Source organism: Mustela erminea, chromosome 7 (genome assembly GCF_009829155.1).
Source record: "Mustela erminea isolate mMusErm1 chromosome 7, mMusErm1.Pri, whole genome shotgun sequence".
Lineage (NCBI taxonomy): Eukaryota > Metazoa > Chordata > Mammalia > Carnivora > Mustelidae > Mustela > Mustela erminea.
In genome coordinates, this window is record NC_045620.1 from 44,792,692 (window position 1) to 44,814,009 (window position 21,318).

At 39.4% G+C, this 21,318-nt stretch overlaps 1 protein-coding gene across 9 annotated transcripts in view; it reads right to left on the reverse strand.

Annotated features, from left to right (window-relative positions):
- Nucleotides 1–21,318, reverse strand: part of RALGAPA2 (Ral GTPase activating protein catalytic subunit alpha 2) — a 324,605-nt gene that overhangs the window by 78,202 nt on the left and 225,085 nt on the right. For 8 of the 9 annotated variants that reach the window (XM_032351550.1, XM_032351548.1, XM_032351549.1 and 5 more), the window contains one exon: nt 4,440–4,567. In XM_032351550.1, coding sequence (XP_032207441.1) covers nt 4,440–4,567 — 128 coding nt within the window. Of the gene's footprint in view, nt 1–4,366; nt 4,568–21,318 lie in introns of all 9 variants that reach the window. The other variant, XM_032351552.1, reaches the window with a different exon arrangement.

The following is a 21,318-nucleotide window of genomic DNA, read 5'->3' on the forward strand; positions in this document are numbered from 1 at the left end:
TTTATTTTCTTGAACATTACTGAACAAACTTGATATGTTTACTGCTCACATTTTTACTCCAAGTTAAATATTGAATTGCAACTGACACTATTTTAGGGCACTGAAGTGTTGGTCATTAGGTGGGGAGGGCACAAGAGATGCAAATTACCTCCTTTGGCTCTTTTCTTTATTTGTCATCAGGCTCAATGGTTGGCTATCTATGGTCAATACAAAAAAAACAAGCACTTCCTCTCTAAAGGACTGAAAGAAGGTTTGAACTAAACAATGTGTCCTTTGTTCATACAATAGTAATTCTGATACCTGAGTGACATTTGGATGCCATGAACAGTTTGGCAATGTTCTATTTAACAACGTGACCTCAATATTAGAAAGAAAATGGGGTTACAAGGTTGCCCATATAATGACTGGTGTTGACAAAAAAATTTCCCATTCTTTGTCAGCATTCGTTACTATACCTAGTATCTCAGGATAACAGGTAAGAGCAATGCTTTCTCAGAAATGTGGCCTCATATTGTGTCTTCTAGGGCTACGCATGCAAGATGCTTCATTCCTTACTAGGTTTTGGTTCATATGCCAATAAAAGGTTGCCCGGGTATACTGTCAGGCTTGTGGAAAGGAAAAAAAATCTAATATATTTCATGGGGGAAAAGCTCATACTGGGGGTAGAGGGAGGGTTTGGAATGGGTTCCAGGGAGGCCTTCATGGGCATGTGACCTGAGCAGCTGCACAGTGCTCGCAATGGGCCCCTGCTTGGTTTAATACTCTGCTGTTGCTCTCTTGAAGTTCTTAATAATTTTATCTTTGATCTTGTGTCTTGCAATTGAAGTCTGATGAGGCAATGGAGCATGCATAGAGGAAATGTACAGAACATGTGCTCTGCTGATTCCTTGTATATAAGTCTTAAGCAGAGGCCCAAGGACAGGACTATGGTAGAGCCACAATGCCTGGAAGGTCAGAGAGACTCAGAGAGAGCACATGGGGAAGACTGAGTAGGTGGGGAAAGAGACTATCCTGAGAGGCCATACTCTACCTGAACCAGAACTTGCTATGAGCACAGAAAGAAAGCAGCGTTGTCCTAAGAAAGAAGATTAACCAAGAAATCCTATATATCCTTACTTGTCTTACTTCCCTGTGTTAGCCAACAACTCACTCTGAAAATGATGACAGAGAAGGAGAGGGAAAAACAGGGGACTCACAGTTCCATTTCCTGTCAGTCCTTTCTTACTCATCAGTAAACTGAAGTAAGAGTGCTGGTACAATATGTATGAACGAAGAATAAGATAAAAATAGGTAAGTTAGTTTGTGTGGTGTTTTCATTGTTAAGAACAGAAATATCCATGTATGAGTTACAAAATATGAGCTGTGTCATTGTGGTGATTCCATATATGAGTTAAATGCTTTTTATTTGTCTATTAAACAACATAAGGACTGATAAAACTAATGCTAATAACCTAAATTTTTAGTACTTCTTGACTTAAAGTAACAGTAATAAGCAAATAAAAAAACACCATGACAAGCTGAGAGAAAAAGCACAAAAGAATGGAAAAAGCTTCACACTGTAGCATGTTTAAAGGCACTTTCCTTACTTTTTGAACAAGGGGCCCCATATTTTCATTCTCTTCTGGGACCCCTTGGTCCTAGCCCTGGTTTTAGATGTGTCCAAAGTATTACTGATCTTCTTAGCCCTTGGGGGGACCTACAGAGGTTTGAGATAGTTGCCCCTGGCATCAAGCAGCCTTGATGCTGGGCTAATTTTAGAACTTTCAAGGTGGGCCATGAGGTGACAGGGTTGGGGAAGCTTGGCTTCCTCAGGAATCACCCAGAAAACCACCTCTGCTGGAAGCTTGGTTTTGTGTCTGTCTGTACCCTGATGGGCCTGACCACGCATTAAATGCTAAAAAGCCCAACTTTCCTACTTGAGGACACTCAGACTCCTGTTCTTGGTATGGTGCAGGCGGCCTGGAATGCCATCCCAACTCCCTGGGGACAGCTTCCCTGTCATCCCTCCAACTCAGCCTAGCTGCTTTCTCTGCAGAGAGCCTCTTCCCTGGCCCTGTTTTACCCACACCCTCTATTTAGTTGCTTTATACAACGTTATTCGTTTGTGTATCTTCTCTGAAGTATAGGGCAAAAACCCTGTTTGCCTTGCTCCCTTGTGTATCCCAAGCTCCTGGTGCTCAGTCCACACTGTTTGTTTGCTAAATGAGAATGCAAGAAGACACCTGTGATTAGGGTGTGTTAGGTTATTCAGTGTTTTTCAAAATTCAGATCTAAGGCTTATCTCAATGAAGCAGCAAATTTCAGACATCAGCTGCTACACAATTATTTAAAAAGTGTAAAAATTATTCATTATTAATGTTCTAAAGAACAAACAAACAAACAAAAAATCCCAAAACCCCACTCTTCCTTTTTCTTTTTTTGCCCTACTTTTCTCAACTTTTCTTCTTATTATACTTCTGGTTTCTGGCCTACATGAGCACTTTTGCAGGTAGAAATTAAATAATAGAGTAGTTCAGTGATTGCAAAGTTTTCCCTACTGATTACATCTTTATAAAAATTATAGATAGTATTTTATTTCTTGTTTTAAGTAATTTATTTGAACAGCATGCATTGAGTCTTCTCAAGGTATAAGATAAAAGAAAAATACTTAAATTTTTATAATATCGACATGATAGGTTTTGTTACTTTCCCTTTCTTAATTTCTATACCAAATTGAACTCTGAGATGTCAACCTGGTTACTTCATGAGTCCCGGAGAATACAGTATTTACTCACCCACATTAGTATAAGAAGCCCTGGCTGGCATCCACATCAGTCCAAAGTGGTTTGTCGAAAAGTTTTCAAGTGATGCTGAATCTTATCCTTTGAACTTGTAACAATATTGTTTTCCCTGAACCTGATTATTCTGGTGCTATATTCATTCTTATTTGAGAAAGCAGTGTCGAACAAAATAACAAAGCATGTCCTTTGTAATGAGAAGTTTGATAAGTGGGGAAGGTGACGTGACAGAAATCACAATGGACTTCTAGAAAGCAGAATTCTCTCATTTGCAGATGATTTTTCCTTGCCTTGGTCCAACATACTTGACTGATGAGTGTCCAGCTCATCCTCGTTGACATGCAAACTGACAAGCCAACTGTTGAATAGGTCTTTCTCATTTCTGCCAAGAACCTCTTTCAAGCATTTGTGAAATAAAACCCCCATGCTGAAGGCTGAATTGACACCCGCTCTAAGAGTAAAACTAGAGTGCTGCGGATATCACTTTGAAGAATGCCATCTCCCAAACATGTACCACCGGCCTGGACAAAGCGCGAGGGAGCACGCAGAAGGGAATAATGCTGCCCTGGCCCCCAGGGAGGGACCAGATGGGACCTAATAGCTCTTTTCTACTACTAATTTCTATGATAATTCCAAGTTGCCACATGGCATATGTATTTTTTTTTAATCTAAAGACAGAATATCAGTCAATGCAGTGACCAGGATTTTAATGAAAGGTATTTTTCATGAACTGTATCTATTCACACATGAGATTTCTCACCTACCCTCACCCCCACCCTTTAGCAACATCCCCTACGGTTGGAGTGGAAAAAGTATAGAGAGAGGTCGAACACATGTTTATACTCATTGTCGATACTAATTAGAAACAAAAGAAATTCCAAGTTTTACTAGGAGGTCAGATGCCTTTTGTAGTAATTCTATGAAGTCACCTTAATTTCTTTTTCTTATAGTCAGACATTGTGCCTGGACTTAAAGATTAAAGTGTGCCAACTGACGTCTGAGAAAAAAATTGCAAAAGTGAAATTTCTTCTGGTTTTAGAGAGAGGATCAAGAGTTGGTGAAGATATGGGAAAAATTACAAAAAGACTTTTAGCCATTCTCACTGACAAGTTCCAGTGCAACTTCACTGAGGATGCCTTTCCCTGTCCCCCCAGCCAGATGCAACTGACCCCTCCTCTGACCTCCTAGGAGTCCATTTCAACTTCAGGTGGCACTTGTCCCACTCTTTGACAGATTAGAATCATTTCATTTGCTGTTGGTTTTGGGTAGGCATTCTGGGTGACCCCACTACAGTTTCCTCAGCATCCCACCTTCTACACTTCAGACTGCAACCCAAAGGGATAGGTAGCAGGGAACCTGACCTCAGGCAAAACACCGAGAAGGGATGAGCCTCTCTTGACGGTCACAGACCGTCTTAGCACAGACTTATTTGTCTACGGTATGAAAATAAAGTCTTTTGGAGTTTGGTGAAGCACAATATTATTATATTTAATATAAATTAACAGATGGTATAAAGATCACACGATGTTATTTTCAACACGCACTGAAAAAACATTCTCTCTTCCCTCTTCAACCCAGTGAAAACTCACCTCTCGTGACAAACTGCTGGAAATCAGGATTCTGGCATGGTTAATAGCTTACATGCTCAAAGCAAAAAGATACAAGCTCTGGTAGAGTGGGATGAGGCACTTCACGGCCCTGCTGGCATTGATGCATGTGGCACATATAAGGCTTGGCAGCAACTTTCCACTCACTATGGCTCCATCAAACAGAGGCCCAAAAAACGGAACCTGTTGATTCAAAACAGAAAAACACTTACTTTTCCAATACCAGTAAAAGTCAAACCAAAGACACGAGAACAACTGGTTGATGTGTCAGACCTGTCATGACCACCCAGACTATCACCCACGGAAGTGATGCTAACCTTAGCAGGGTACGGGGCTTTCAAATCAAGCAACACAGGTCTGCTCCACAATACTCCTCTACCTTGAACTCGTCAGCAAAACTTCTCATGACAATTATCACTAGGTTATTCTTTATTTCCCTTATGTTGCCACTTACAGAAATAGCATTATTCTTTCTAGGTGCCTACATTGTGTGGATTATGCATACTATACAGCCGTGTCTCACTGTGCACCTCCTAGTCTTGCATCCTCCTAGCCTTGCATCCTTCTAAAACCAGTTTGGAATTGGCAATATTTCTGCATGGATCCTGATGTGTACATCAGGCCTCTTAAAGGAGATGATGACTATCATGTTAACAACTATAAGATCCTACTTATAATCCTCATTCTTGAATCTTCCTTCCTCTGCTTCTAAGATAACTGTGTTATCTTCATTTCTTTTCTGCTTCCTTTTTAGAGGATTGACTTTCCTTCACTGGACCCACTTTTACTACCGGGGCAAGCCACAAAGTTCTGGTGCCTGTCCTTTCTCACTCTCACTCTTTTTTTTCCTCCATTAGAAATTCATCGACTCGATTTATTAATATGGAGAATGTCAGCTCCATGAGGTCAAGGACTAGGTCTGCCTTGTAACCCTTGTATTTATCCACTCTCTCACTTGTTTATTCATTTATTCAAAAATATTTATTATGTGAAAGACATTGTTCTAGTCACCATTTCTATTTCTGTTGTGTTCTATTCACACAACAGTGAATAATGAAATTCCTTATTTCATTGACCTTACAATTTATTGGAGGTGTGAGAGAATAAACACTATAAATACATAAAATATGTATTAGGTAGAAAAGCACTAAGGTGAAAAATAAAAGCAAGGAAGAGCAATAGGACTCTTTCTGAGGGGATAAGTCCTCCAATTTTAGAACATATGGCCAGAGAGGGCTTCAAAGGTAAGATCACATTTCAGTAAAAGCTTGACAGGAATGAGGGAATGAACCTCATTTTATGAGGACATCTGATGGAAGAGCATTCCAGGCCAAGGAACAGCAAATACCTAGCCCTTGGTGGGAGTGTAACTGCTATGGTTAGGAAATAGCAAGCAAGCCAGAGAGGCTGGAGCTGAGTGAGCAAGAAAAAGAACAAAAGGCAATAAAGTTGGGAAAGCTAATAAGAAGGGCCTTAAAGGATTCTGGATTTCTGCTCTGGGCAAGATAAAAGCCTTCTGAGGGTTTAGGGAAGTGGGAGATCTGATCTCACCTACATTTCAAAAGTATGTTCTGGCTGTTGTGTTGGGAAAATTGCAAAAAGCAAGCATTATGGAAACCAGTTAGGGAGTTGGTGAATGATCCAGGCAAGAGATGGCGATGGCTTGGATCAGAATGGAGGCAGAAGTAGTAGGTGTCTGGATATAGTCTGAAGGCAGACAGGATTTGCTGAGGATTACTAATGAAGTGACTGAGAAAAAGAGGCATTAAGGTTGATGCCACGGTTTACGCCCAGCAACTCGAAGTTTGGAGCCACCTTTTCCTGAAGTGAAGACTAAAAGGGAGGGTCACCAGTTCAATTTTAAATATGCTAAGTGTGAGATGCCTATTAGATATCGGTGTTGATGTATGGGGGTGGCAAATCAGGTGACAGATCAGGCTGGAAGTCAAGGGAGATGCTCCTGTTGGAGATTCATAACTTACAGATGGTGTTTACAGCCATGAGACTGGATGATCAGATGAGCAAGAAAAGAGGTTCAAGGACTAATCTCATGCCCCTTCAATGTTTATAGAGGTTGGAGACATGAGGAAGAATTAGCAAAGAAGACTAGGGAGGAGTTGTTGGAGATGGTAGAGAGAAACCTCCACTGTACCTGGCACACAGCTGGAAAGCAAATACTGGTTTAATGGGTGAAATTATTATTATTTTAAATAATTTAAATTATTTAATAAATGCAGGTCTCCAGCAAGGTTTTTTAATTTCTGTCAAAGGCTATTTATCTGTGGAATATCTCTTCTGTGGTTGGCACTGGGAGAGGGGCTGGAGATACAATGGTAAACATAACATCTCTGCTCAAAGGAGTGGATGTGAGGAACTGGGATAAGGGATCTATGAACTAACATCCCTCAACAAAGACGTAAAAGTGCTCGCTTCGGCAGCACATATACTAAACAAAGACATAAAAATCTCTAACAAATTTTTGGCAAATTAAATCCAGAAATATATTTAAAAGACACTGTATCTTGATCAAATCATATTTTGCATAAAAAACCAAGGTTGGTCTAACAATCATAAATCCACTAGTGCAATTTATTACATTAATAAAATAAAGAAGAAAAACCGTATGGCCTTCTTGATAGATACAGAAAAAGCACACATAAAATTCCACTCTCATTCGTGACTAAAAAAAAATTCCCAGCAAACTGGGAATAGAAGAGAACTTCCTCAATTTGATGAACTCTTTAAGGAAAAAAAAACTGTAACATAATTAATGGTGAAATAATAAATGTTTTCCACTTAAGATATGAAAAGGCAAGGATGTCTATGTCACCTTTTCTATTCAACATATCCTAATCATTACAATAAAGAAAATAAAAGAAAGGAAGTAAAAAGAGAGGAACATAAAGATTAGAATCAAGTTATTTTTATTTACAGATAACATTATTATGTACATGAGAAATCCAAAGGAATTTAACTAGAACTGGATTTTGAAAGGTCTACAGGATACAATATACACTCCAAATCAATTACACTTCTGAATGTTAGCCACCACCAACTGGAAAATGACTTTACAAATACTGTTCATAATAGCATCAAAAACATCAAGTGCCTAGAAATAAATTTGACAAAGGACACACGCATACACACAACCAAACATGACCGAGGTAAATTAGAGACAACCTAAGAAATGGAAAGATGTACAATGTTCATGGATAGGAAGTTTCCATATTATTAAGATATCAAGTCTGCTGAAATGGAACAAGAGATTCAGCACAAACCAAATAAAAATTCTACCAAGCTGTTTTTATAGATATAGATAAGCTCATTCTAAATTTTTATTAAAATGAAAAAACAAGTTAGCCAAGGCAATAAGATTTATATTACTTAATTTCAAGGGATACTATAAAACTACAGTAATTAATATATCATAATGTTGGTACCAGGACAGACAAATATATCAACAGAACAGAGCACAGAGTCCAAGAATAGATCCAGGTGATTGTCAATAAAGCAGCGTATCAATTTGATAGGGAAAGGAAAGTCTGTTTCAAAAAAGGCTCTGAAACAAACAGCCATTTTTAAAAAGTGAACCTTGGCCTCTAACTCATATCACACACAAAAAATTTAGGTGGATTATAGATCAAAATAGTGAAGCTAAGGGGTGCTGGGTGGCTCATTTGGTTGAGCACATGCCTTCGGCTCAGGTCATGATCCCAAGTTTCTAAGATAGAGCAACACATCAGACTCCCTGCTCCACGGGGAGTCTACTTTTCCCTCTTCTTCTGCCTGCCACTCCCCCTTCTTGTGCCCTCTCTCTTTCTCTCCCTGTGTCAAATAAATAAATAAAATCTTAAACCTAAAAAACCTTAAAAAAATAGTAAACCTAAAACCACAAGATTTCCAGAAGAAAACACATGAGAATATCTTCACAATTTGGGGTCAGGAAAGGGTTTCTTACGGAGTAAAAGGCAACAGTCATAAAAGAAACAAAATTAATTGGCCTTAATAAAAATGTAAAATGTTCTGCTCATAATGAAAGTGAAAAGGGAAGGCACACATATTCACCAAACTGGACATATCCTCAATGTCCATCAATAGGAGAATGAATGAAACAACTTGTGGTACATTTAACCAACAGAAAATTCCACAGTAATGAAATGAACAAACCATAACTACATGTAACATCATGGGAATGACCCAAACGTTATGCTGAGTGAAGGAAACAAACACAAAGAAATTCACACCATGTAGTTCCAGTCACAGAAAGTTCAAAAGCACGTAAAACTAATCAACAGTGACAGACATCAGAACAGTGACCACGTTTTTGGGGGGTTAGTGATTGGGAGGGAGTGTAAAGAGATTTCTGGCAGCTGGCAATATCCTATGTTTACATCTGGGAAGCATTAAATCATTTGCTTTGAAAACATCAAGCTGTACACTTAAATTTGTGCCCTTTTCTTGATTAATGTTATATCAAAAATATTTTTTAAAAAAAGAATATAAAAGATTTGAAAAACACAAAAAAACTCATCCTAATGGATACATACAAAATAGTTCACCCAACAATTATAGAAGACACATTCTTTTCAAGCATGCCTAGAATATTTTTTAAAAAATTGACCATATTTGGGGGATCTGGGTGGCTCAGTTGGTTAAGCAACTGCCTTTGGCTCAGGTCATGATCCTGGAGTCCCAGGATTGAGTCCCACATCAGGCTTCCAGCTCCATGGGCAGTCTGCTTCTCCCTCTGACCTCCCCTCTCATGCTCCCTCTCATGCTCTCTCTCTCTCTCATAAATAAATAAATAAATAATCAAATATAATCTTAAAAAAATAATGACCATATTCTAGGCCAAGGATCTACAAGTAGAGCCTTATGAGGCCTGATTCCAAGCCTGGTGACTTTTCTGTATAGCTTATAAGCTGAGAATGGTTTTTACTTTTTTAAATGGTTGATAAAAATATTTTGTGATATATAATAATTACATGAAATTCAAAATCAGTCAAAAACTAAAGTATTGCTGGAACAGAGCCATAAACCTTCACTTACATACTGTTTATACCTGTTTTCACACAGAAAAGAACTGAGTAGCTGTGACAGACACTGTGTGGGCCACAAAGCCTAAAAGGTTTACTACCTGGTTCTTCACAGAAAAAGTTTGCTAAGCCCTATTCTAGGTCATAAAGCAAGTCTTTGAAAATTTCAAGGGGCTAAAATCATACAATCTTAATTCTGTGCCCAAAGAACTAATAAGTTAAAATTTGCAACCAAAGGATAACTAGGACAAATTTCTAAGATTAGAAATCAAGAAAGATACTTCTAAATAACTCAGCAGTCAAAAAAAAATACTTATTTAAAAATATGTTAGGCTAAATAGTCATGAGAAGAGTGGATATTAGATGTTGAAGCAGACTGAGAGGGAATATGTGGGATTAAATGCTCTTTTTAGCAAGGAATAAAAGCCTCAACTTCATGAGACACACCTCTGTCTCAAGAAATACTTAAAATCCAAAAGAAAAATAAACTCAAAGAGACAAGAAGGGAAGAAATAGTAAGGACAAAAGTAGGCTTTAATAAAATAGAAACAAATACAGCATACAGACAACCAAGACCAAAAGTTGGTTCTTAGGAGAAAGGCTAATACAATTAATAATCAGAACCTTAACTCAGCATTTCATACCTGTTGAGCATGTGTGTTCACAACAAACTAAAGTTCCTGGATGACTCACAACTGGGCTCCCCTAGCATGATGACCAGAGCCTGAGATTAGTAAGATTTCCTCACCAGCTGCAAGTTAAGAGGCACACGTGGAGCTCCCATCACTAAAGGAAGCACATCTGAGAAGGAAGCACAAACCTAGAAAGTGCAGCCCAAATGGTTTTTTCCTTATCAGGCCTGGGTGCAGGCCAGGACACTGTTACATCAAAGTTCTCTTGCCCAGACAGCTTGAAAGCAGAGAAAGTTCTTTGAAAACGGGGAATTGCACTGAAGTTCATGCTGCAACACTGCTTAGTGTGCCAACACAAGGAGGCGTCCAGCCGTGGAAGCCAGCACAGAGGAGAATCCTTGGGACACAGAAAGCTAGCTGAAATCTCCACTTGATCTGTGGGAATTAATCTTTCATGGACTCAGTCAAGACATCTGGATGCTCCAAAGCAAGGTAACGAACAGCTGAGCTCCATTTAAGTTCCTCACGGATAACCTCCAGCTTCCAGAAACGGAACACTGCCACATACAGGTCTCCTGAGATCCAAGCCACACTGAAAGCAATAAATGCAGAGAACAGGTGGCTTGACTTACCCAGTTTGGCCAGTTATGCATTCCCTTTTAAAAACTGGGGGGCGTGTGTTCATAGCAAAGTTATGACTAGGATTTCTGCACTCAGCTTTTTGGCATTACCTTATCAAGCAAGGGGTGGGTGACAGCACAGAGATCCAGCATCCAAGTTTCTGCTGGACTCCATATGTATGGCCACAAAGTATACACAGGATGTGTACAGAGAAGCACTCACATGTAAACAGGCTTTCATGAATAAGAATCCACATACTGAGGTGAAAGTGAAAACGAACACATTTCTACTCTTAAAACAGGTTGAGACTGCTGAGATTCAAATTTGGGACTTGGTTTGGCTGCCGAGAAGCCAAGTCCCCTTGGTAACTTACTACAGTTACATACATGGATGTACCTGGAGCCCAGGAAAGATGAGGTATGCCCTACTCTCCTTACAGAGTGGCTGAAACATTCAAATGCTATGTTAATCCCTAAAGTGGGTTGCAAATACTATTGTCCTAATGAGAGACAAGGTAGGAAAACCATACAATATTGAGACAAGGGTAAAAACTTTAAGAGAAATGTAAGATATGCTTCTGAGAAAGAGAATATTTATTTCCGTATATTTTAATCTTCATATTGTACACATTCATTCTCTAAATAACAGAGGATCATTTGGGAGAAAAATAGATAAAAGACTCTAAAATTTTTCCTGAAAATTTTGAAGTCTACGTAAAATCTTTCTAGGTCAAAATGGAAGAGATTTCAGATTTTCTGGTTTTTTTTTTTTTTAAGATTTTACTTATTTATTTGACAGAGAGGGATATCACAAGTAGGCAGAGTGGCAGGCAGAGAGAGAGGGAGAAGAAGGCTCCCTGCTGAGCAGAGAGCTCGATGTGGTGCTTGATCCCAGGACCCTGAGATCATGACGTGAGCTGAAGGCAGACGCTTAAACCACTGAGCCACCCAGGCACTCCATGATTTTATCAGTCTAATAGTTACATATTTGCCTGCTTTCATCAAAGCTCCAATAAGGGCTGTAAAGAAATGCAGAGGTAAATATGTCAGAACCCTTATATATATGCAGTTTGTAGGGGAGATAAAATATGTATTCAAGAAGACAAAAAAAAAGACAAGAGAAAAAAAGCTTTGGTTCAGGTACAGATATAACGTTCTGGAGCTGCAGAGAGTCCTCTGCTAGTGGAGAGAAGCCACAGAAGTCTTTGTATTGGAGGTGGGCATGACTGTGGATATTAGCAGAGACCTGTGGGAAGAAAGGGGCACTCAAAGCAGATGGTATAAAATAAGAAAGAAACAGTGAGGTGGCACTGGCTCTCTTTGCTAAAGCAGTGTTCTCACAATGTATTCCTTGAAGTGCCAATCTAGCCAAGCATTAGTTGGTGTTATACGCATTACAGGTAAATAAAGAGAAAGACTGTGGCTGGAATAAGGCAAAGGGCTGCACGCAGATGCTGAGGGATTTACTTTTTATCACGGTGGGAAGTCAGAGATAGGGCCACTAAAGGGAGTAAAGCAGGAAAGGAGGCTGGACTACATACTTGGGAGGACTGGAAAGCTCTGCCACAGGTATCTAGGGAAATGCATGCAGCAGCATCATTACCATTCAGAGGCAAATGAAAAGACTAAAGAACAGCTATGGGGACTGAGCTGGCCAAAGCTGGCTTTCCATGTAATAGCCTGTCCTGACCATTCCTCTGGAGAGGCTTGACTCGTTCTTTCAAAGCCAGACTTCCCTTCATAAGGGGTTCTCCATGAAGAATTGATCTGTACAAGACCTATGCAACCACAAAGCCCATGAGAGTGCTTAGAATTTAACACATTTTATTTTTATAAAATTTTAACAAAATTTTCAGTCTATGGACTACTCAGTCTTTCCAGCAAATATAACTGCTCTTTTTTTTTCCAGTGGGAAATTTATTGTACTTCAATGCAATTTTTTAATTGATTTATTGTCACTAATTTTGACATCTCAAGATTAACTTTATGGGTCCAGATATACTCCTTCAGTTCATAAGTTCACACTACAGGATTGTGAACTTCCCAGAGAGAGAAACGGTAGCTGGTTCTGGAATTGTAGATGGCAGAGATAGAAAAGCCCTTAAAGATAATCTGTTTTGGGGGCGCCTGGGTGGCTCAGTGGGTTAAAGCCTCTACCTTCAGCTCAGGTCATGATCTCAGGGTCCTGGGATCGAGTCCCGCGGGGACTCGATCACCAGCGGGGCAATGTTCTTTGAGGAGGGACCAGCTGGAAAAATGACTCATTGGACTTGGGCTAGTTCCTCGAAAAATAAGTGAAAACACACTTAAACTCTATTTTGCAGAACTTGGGGTAGACACAGGAAAAGAATTTCCAAATAGGGAGAAAGTCCCCTTAGGGAACAATCATGGCATCTCCATGAATGTCTTTTAAAGTAGGCTGATGGATTAACTGGGCCTATCAGGGATTCTTCTTTGATGGCTTTGGAGTCTATAATTCTTAATAACGGAGATGAAAGAAATATACATAATTAATTGATCTATTTTGGAATTAATTAAGAGGCTGTGTTAAGAAAGAATAACCAAATGACTCATAGAACAAGGGGCTGAAGGGCCCAGGAATATTTGATTTTTGATGACATGCCCCATAGTTGTGGCTACTGTTACTAATCTCCCTCTGCTATGCCAGGTTCCGAGCTCAGTGCTCACAGGCCAGTATGTAATTCCCACAATTCCATGAGGCTGATGCTTTATCTTTATTTTATAGAGAAAAATGTGGTTAGACTGTCTGCCTTTCTAAGCTTATCAAGGTCAGAGTCCTCACCTGGGGACATGGAAGCACTCAGCTCCCCCGGTCTTCCTCTTTGTCCCCCTTCCCCCACTCTGGCCACAGTAGGCATCTTTTCTCACTTTGATGAAGCTCATGCCCTCTGTAAGGACTTTGCTCTTGCTGTCCTCTTTGCTTGATGCTCCTTGAAGGCTGCCTCTCCTGCTCCATTTGGGGTCACCTCCTGGAGACTGTAAATATCACTCCCTGGGGGAGCTTTCTCTGCGCACCTATTAATGCCCCTCTTCATCCCTGATCATTTTCCTTGTTCTGAAGTCAGCTCTGTCTGGTATTGATACAGTTAGTCCAGCTTTCTATTTACCTGTGTTACTGTAGGATCTTTTCCCATCCCTTTACTTTTAATCTGTGCCTTTATAACGTAAAGTAGGTTCCTTGTAGACAACGTAGAGTTTTTTTTTTAATCCACGGACAGTTTTTTCTTTTAATTGGTACATTTAGACTGTGGACATGTAAGGTGATGATTGATATAGTTCGATTACTATCCACCAGGTCTGTTAGCATATTGCACTTGTTCCTCTTGTCACTGTCTTTTTCTGCCTTCACAGAGAGAATCCTAAGCAGGCTGTGCACCCAGCACAGGGCCTGACATTGGGCTCGATTTCACAACCCTGGGATCATGACGTGAGCTGAAACCAAGAGCTGGTCACTTAACTGACCGAACTACCCAGGTTCTCCTTGTCTTCTCTGATTTTAATTGAGCCTTTTATATAATTTCAGTTTTTGTTTGTTTGTTTGTTTCTTAGCATCTCCATGATAATTTTTTTTTTTTAACTTTTTTTTGGTGATTGTTCTTGAGTTTGACATATACATTTGTAACTACTCCAAGTCCTCGTTTGAATAGCACTATTCTGCTCCACAGGTAATACAAGTGTCCATAATAGAGTATGGCCAATTCTTTCCTTCTGTCCTCATACCATTGCTGTCATTCATTACTCATCCAATCATTGAATACATGATTGCTATTATTATTTGGAACAAACTGTTATCTGCTAGATCAATTAGGAATAAGAAAAATAAAAGATTTCATTTATCTACATTTATTTCTATATAAAGCACTTCTTTTTAAAAGTAGATCTATATTTCTGATTTATATAATTTTCCTTCTCTTTGATGAATTTATTTCAACATTTCTTGCAAGGCAGGTCTACTGGTCACAAACTTCCCAAGTTTTGTTTGTCTGAGAAAATCTTTATTTTTTCACTTTTGAAGGATACAGAATACTATGTTGGTGGGTTTCTTTTTCTTAACACTTTATTTTCAGCCACTTGCTTCTTGCTTTTATGATTTCTGAAGAGAAGTCTACTTTAATACTTACCCTTGCTCCTCTATAGTTATTTTTAAACTCTGGTTTCTTTCAAAATTTTTCCTTTGATTTTGATTTTTGGTATGTCTGAGTCTGTTTGGGCTGCTATAACAACAAGTCATACCCTGGGTGGCTTGTAACAACAGAAATTTATTTCTCACAGTCCTGGAGGCTGGAAAATCTAAGATTAAGATGTCAGGAGACTTGGTGTCTGGTGATAGCCTGCTTCCTGGTTCATAGATGGCTGTCTCTGCGTCACATCACATGTCCATGCTGTCACATGGAGGAAGTGGTAAGAGGTGCTCCAGGGTCTCTTTTATAACTAATTCCATTTCTAAGGGCTTTACTCTGATGACCTAATCACGTCCCCAAAGCCCTATCTCCAAATACCATCACACTAGGGGTAGGTTTCAAAAAATGAATTCTGGGGACAGGGGCACAAACATTCAGTTTCTAACACATAGTTTGAATATGATATATCTAGGCATAGGTATTTTAGTATCTATCCTAGTTGGTATTTTCTATGCTTCCTGGAGTCATAGTTTGGTATCTGTCATTAATTTGAAAAATTCTTATGTATATTAAAATTATATATTAAGATACATTACATACTTAATTATACTTTCAAATATTTTTTCTATTCCTTTCTTTTCCTCTTGGACTAGGTGTATGCCTTTACCATTGTCTCACATTTACCATTGTCTTAAATGTTTTGTTCAGGCTATTTTTTAAAAGATTTTATTTATTTATTTGAGAGAGAAAGAGAGACAGCGAGAGAGAGCACGAGTGGAGGAGTGGAGAGAGGGAGAAGCAGGGTCATCGCTGAGCAAGGATCCTGATGTGGGGCTTGATCCCAGGACCCTGGGATCGTGACCTGAGCCAAAGGCAGAGACTTGACGGGCTGAGCTACCCAGGCACCCCAGTTCAGGTTTTTTCATCCTTTTTTCCTTGTGCATTTCAGTTTCAAGGTTTCTACTGACTTATCTTCAAGCTCACAGTTTCTTTCCTCAGTTGTCCAGTTGACTGATTAGCCTATCACAGGCATTCTTCATTTCTGTTACAGTGTTTTTTATTTCTAGCATTTACTTTTAATTCTTGGAGTTTGCATCTCTCTGCTACATTAGTCACCTCTTCTTGCATGCTGTCTACTTTTTCTATTATAACCCTTAACATACTAATCATAGTTATTTTAGATTCCTGGTCTGATAATTTCAAAATCTGTCAAATCTGAGTCTGATTCTGATGTTTGTTTTGTCTCTTCAAAGTGGCTTTTTTTTTTTTTTTTTTTTACTTTTAGTATTTCTTGCAGTTTTTTGTGGAAAGCTGAATGTCAAATATCATGTAAAAGGAACTGAAGTAAATAGGCCTTCAGTGTGAGGCTTTATGTGTGTCTCTCTCGGAGTTAAGCTGTGCTTATTGTCTGTTGAAGTTGTCAATGATCATGTGAAAGGCTAAAATCTCCTTGGATGTTCCTTTTTTTGTCTCCCTGTTGTTGCTCCTAAATAAGGCCTTAGATGTGCAGTTCTTTCAGTTGTTACTATATAAAAGTCCTTTGATGTTGTGATAAGGCATGGGGGAGAAGTGTTCCACAGACCTATGATCAGATCTCAGTCTTTTAGTGAGCCTGGATCTCTGGGCTATGACCTCCACAAGTGCTTCTCAGTTTTGTTTTTTTGTGTCCTCCCCACTTTCCCCTTAGGTGAGACAGCAAAGTGAGAGGGAACTCGAGTTGGGTGCTTCCTTTCCCCCAGCTTGGCTTGGTTCTGGTAAAACTCCAGCAGGTAAAAGCTCTGGTAAAACACTTCCTCTTGAGGATAGGCCTGGTTAAGAAGAACAGAACACTCCAGGTGTATTTCAAAATGACTTCTTCTCCCTCCCTCTGCTGAAGCATGAGGGTCCCCCCCCCCAATCCTCACTGTGAGAAAGTGGTAGGGCTCCCAGAGGGAAAACACAGAAGGGTGGGGGGTCTTCCAAAGACCAGGCCCATCTTGACTCTAATTCACAAATTTGTGTACATGGAGCCTCCAGCAATTGTTCAACTACAGTTGACATTTTCCTACTCTATTATTGATTCCCCAGGGGTTTCTGTTCCTGGGTTTCTGCTATGGCAAGTTATGATTCTCTGTGTCTGCCTGTCTCTCCAATTTGGGGGACAGTGTTTTCCTTGTGACTTTAATTCTTTGATGGCTCAAAGAAAAGCTGTTGATTTTCAGTTTGTTTAGCTTTTTTCATGTTGTTAGGATGAGGGTGATGACTTCCAAGCTCCCTACATGCTGGACTGGAAACTAGAATCTCCCCTACCTGAATTAAAGAAGTTTCCTTCTTGCCCATCCTATCGCTGTGTTTTATCTTTTTTTTTTTTTTAAGATTTTATTTATTTGACAGAGAGAGATCACAAGTAGGCAGAGAGGCAGGCAGAGAGAGGGGGAAGCCGGCTCCCTGCTGAGCACAGAGAGCCCGATGTGGGCCTCGATCCCAGGACCCTGAGATCATGACCTGAGCTGAAGGCAGAGCCACCCAGGTGCCCATTTGTTTTATCTTCTTTATAAAAGAAGCACCTATCTGAAAGTCTCTAGTCAACCATTTACCTACTTATTTACTGGCTGTCTCCCTTACTAAAACGGAGATTCCAGGATCATGAGACCACCAGCCCTTGACATAGTATCTGGCACGAAAGGGCCTCAATAGATACATTGCCTGAATGAGTGAGAAAAGACCTCCAGCTTCTGAGGCTCTGACCACTGAACATTAACCAAATCTGTTGAGCCCCTGAACATTTCTAGAATGAGATCTGCTGCTATCTTTTTGCTTCATGGAGATGCTCGATAGGCCAGGATGAAAGGGTGACAGTATGGTCCTAGGGTCCTGAACAGACTTCTGATGCTATACGTCTTCTTCTTCTTCTTCTTCTTCTTCTGTTTGGTGGGATTGAGAAAAGGCTCCACAGGCAAAACACAGACATGTAAAAACTGCAAAGATTGACTAAATCTATTTTGAGATCAGCACCTAGAGCACAGATTAACAGTCACACTTGAGGAGACTCAGAAAAGAGCAAAGAAAGATGAAACTGTTAGTTTCACTAATTATGAAAAATAATGAGTTTCTCCCTCTTATGACAGTACTCTTGGGGTTGGAGGTGGGAGGAGTGGGCACCTTAATTCCAAAGAGGAAAATCAAGGAGCTATTCAGTCTAAAATTATTCAGAGTTGTCTAGTCCAGGCAAAAATGACAACCAACAAATAAGGAAAATAAGAAAGAATAGCCCTTTCTTCCTATTTTTGGCAACACCACACTTAGGACAATTTAAAATACATTCCTTAAAACAATAAGTACCCTTCTTCCTATGACTTACACTAGAAGCAGTTCATAATCAGTGAGATGCAGCTGTGATGGAAGTACATATGAAGAAAACCACACAACACAACAAAACAACAACTACAACACAACCACAAACAACAAACTAATGGATATCAAGGGTAGTACAGAAAATACACGCTTCAGGAGAAATTCTCGAATTCGGGGGGGCACTGGGCCTTGTTTTCTTTGTCGCAGAGGAGTTCTGTGTACTTCTGACACCCTGATGGAACAATCAGGAGAACCCACCCCATTTCTTGGCCCAGAGGCCCCTCCTACTGAGGTAGCTCAGAGATGGAGGATGAGAATGGTCTTGATTTTTGACACAAAGCAGGCTCTACTTTTTGCCACTCAGCATGCATTTACACAGGCTGGCTCTGGCTGCCGAGGGAGGGATGTTAAGGCAAAGTAGAGAAAGATGTATATATCAAAGGCCAACTGAAATAAAAGTAAAACAATATCAACTTTTGAGGTAAATCAATGGAGAGAGAATTCTCAATAGCCAAATTATTGTAAAGGATAAAATAAGAGCTAGGAGTTAATAATAGGCTATAGATTTTTTCCATCTGTATTGGGGCTTATCTTATAAATAAATGTGCTTTATTATTCTTTGGCAACTGCTTGTGGATGACTCAGATAGTCTTTCAAAAACTGGGCAAAAGAAATAATATAAATCCCTTGTATTCAGGGAATTCCTCTAATTAGGAGTGGCAATAAATTAGAGAAGAAATTTGTTTTTGATATAACATCTGCAAATGACAAATGCCTTTCACAGAGTTCTCAACGTCATTCCTTTACTAAAAGAACTCCAATAACAATAATAATAAATTCCCCAAACAACATATTGTAATAATAGGTTTAATAACATATTTTTGGGGTGCCTGGCTAGCTCAGTTAGTAGAGTATGTGATGCTTGATCTCAGAGTTGTAAGCCCACGCCCCATGTAGGATGTAGAGATTACTTAAAAAAATGTCTTTTAGTAAATTCTGGCTATTTAGCATTTTCAATTATCTTTTAGAATAAATGATTCTTCACATATTCAAAAGTTAACAATTTACTTTCCCTGAGAATTTCCCAGAATATTTTAAAGGATATGCTTTATTTCAAGAAGGTTATTTGGTTGGGGTTGAGATAAATATTTAAGAAAATTGCATAGAGGAAATAAAAAAGAAATTTCCATAACCATGCTGCAGTCAAACACATCCCATATATAATGAAGCCTCATTAGAAAAAGATTTCCTTTCAAACAGAGATGCCAATACTGGCTACTCTTCATCTTACACATGCAAAAATGTTTTTGTGATTTTTGGTGCATCAGCCTTAACCAGCATTTCTGGGTACTGGCTCCAGGTGAAGGTCCTGGACTAGCTGTCTTCCTGAAGAGGGATGAGAATACACACACACACACACACACACACACACACACGCTCACACACTCACAGTAGTTGTGAATCTGCAAGGAAGATAAATACCACCTTGACAGCAACCTGGTGGGTTGGAGCAACTTAGGGAAAGGACAAGCATCTAGGAACAGGAGGCTCAAACAGGGCCCATCATCTAAGAGGGGCACTTAGAATCCTTGAAAAGGACTGCAGAGAGTACTTGGTCCCCAACCTGAATGCCATAGCTGAGGAAAAAAAAAGTCCGAAGAAATTAAGAGGCCTGCCTAAGACCTGTACCCACTCGTGGCAGCACTGTAACTAGAACTCTGGGGTCCTGAACTAGAACTAGAACTAGAACTAGAACTGGAACTCTATCCTGGTATTCTTTCCTGCCTGTACTTCTCAGAAATGGCTGAATCATCTATTTTCCTCCCCTACCCATATCTACCAGGGCCAAGTAAGGAGAGTCTGGAGGACATTAACAGGTCTTTCACTTATAAAACTGACATTCTGGTTGAGGTGATAAGGAGGACTCAGCCTTCTCTTGTCTTAACTGCACCCGGTCAAGGCTGCTTTGGCATGTCTGGCCTCTGGTTGGACAGTCACTAGCCACGTGCTAATGTACCTGGAGATAAACATGACAGAAACACTAAAACCTACCTTCACAAATTCATAAAAGCAAATGTTTTGAATACCAAATTATATTTAGTTGCTGAAAAAAGAAAAGCAACATGGGTTCTCACTGTGATTTGGAAGCTCTAGGAACCCCTTTTCTGCAGAATAAGTTGGGCATTTAAACAAACCCTTTCAAGCCTTCATGCTCTGCTCTACATGCAAGTCTTCCCTGACTAGTGATTTAGTAATAAAAAAAAGAAATAAAAAGCCCCCAGCAATCTGACAACAGTACATCTCTTTTTCATGATCAAAGACTACTGTGTCGATATTTACAGAGATGAACTTACTTTGAAAATAATTTCACAATAAAACCACGTTACCGAATATACAGGTATTTATTTATTTATCTATTTACTTATTTATTTATTTTTAAAGTTCAATAAAAAGCTCAAGAAGTGAACAGGCCCTCTCAGACGCGAGGGTTTTCTGTGCTCATACAGCACGCCCACACTTCTTGAACATACCATTTCACAAATGCTGTGTATTATTAAGAGGAGGCGGATTCTGCCAGGCACATAATTTGTATATTTAAGGGAGGTGTATGGAATGAAAAAGCGAAATATGTTAAATTTCAAAGGACTTGGAAGCAATGCTGCCTGTGAGCTTGTATTACAAATAGCCCTACATTATTACATACGCTATTAATGAGGCTGAGTGAATGAAAGTACAATTTGAATATGCATGACTCTACCCAATGAGCAGGACTTTTGTGTACTGATGAGGTTTTTTTTCCCCCCTCCTAAAAAAGGATTAAAATTATTCTTAAAGAAGTATGGCTGCCCAGAGACCAGTAAAATAAATTTACTTAGACCAGAGTCATACTATATTCAGATGAAATATACAGGTGCTAAAAGAATGCCTTTAATCTACCTACAATTCATGGAACTTGTGCATAATTCTGTCTTCCTCCAAAGGAATATTCCTCAACTTCAAGCAGCTGCGTCAATACAATTTCTAAGCAAAAATAATGATTTTGGTGGAGATCCCTAAAAGTAGACAAGGTTAAATAAACCTTTTGAGTACAAAGCCTTTACTTCCAAGTGAGGAGCACTAGTTAAAAGACTGGGGAATGGGTAAATTATTGCACCAAATGGCTGAGAATTA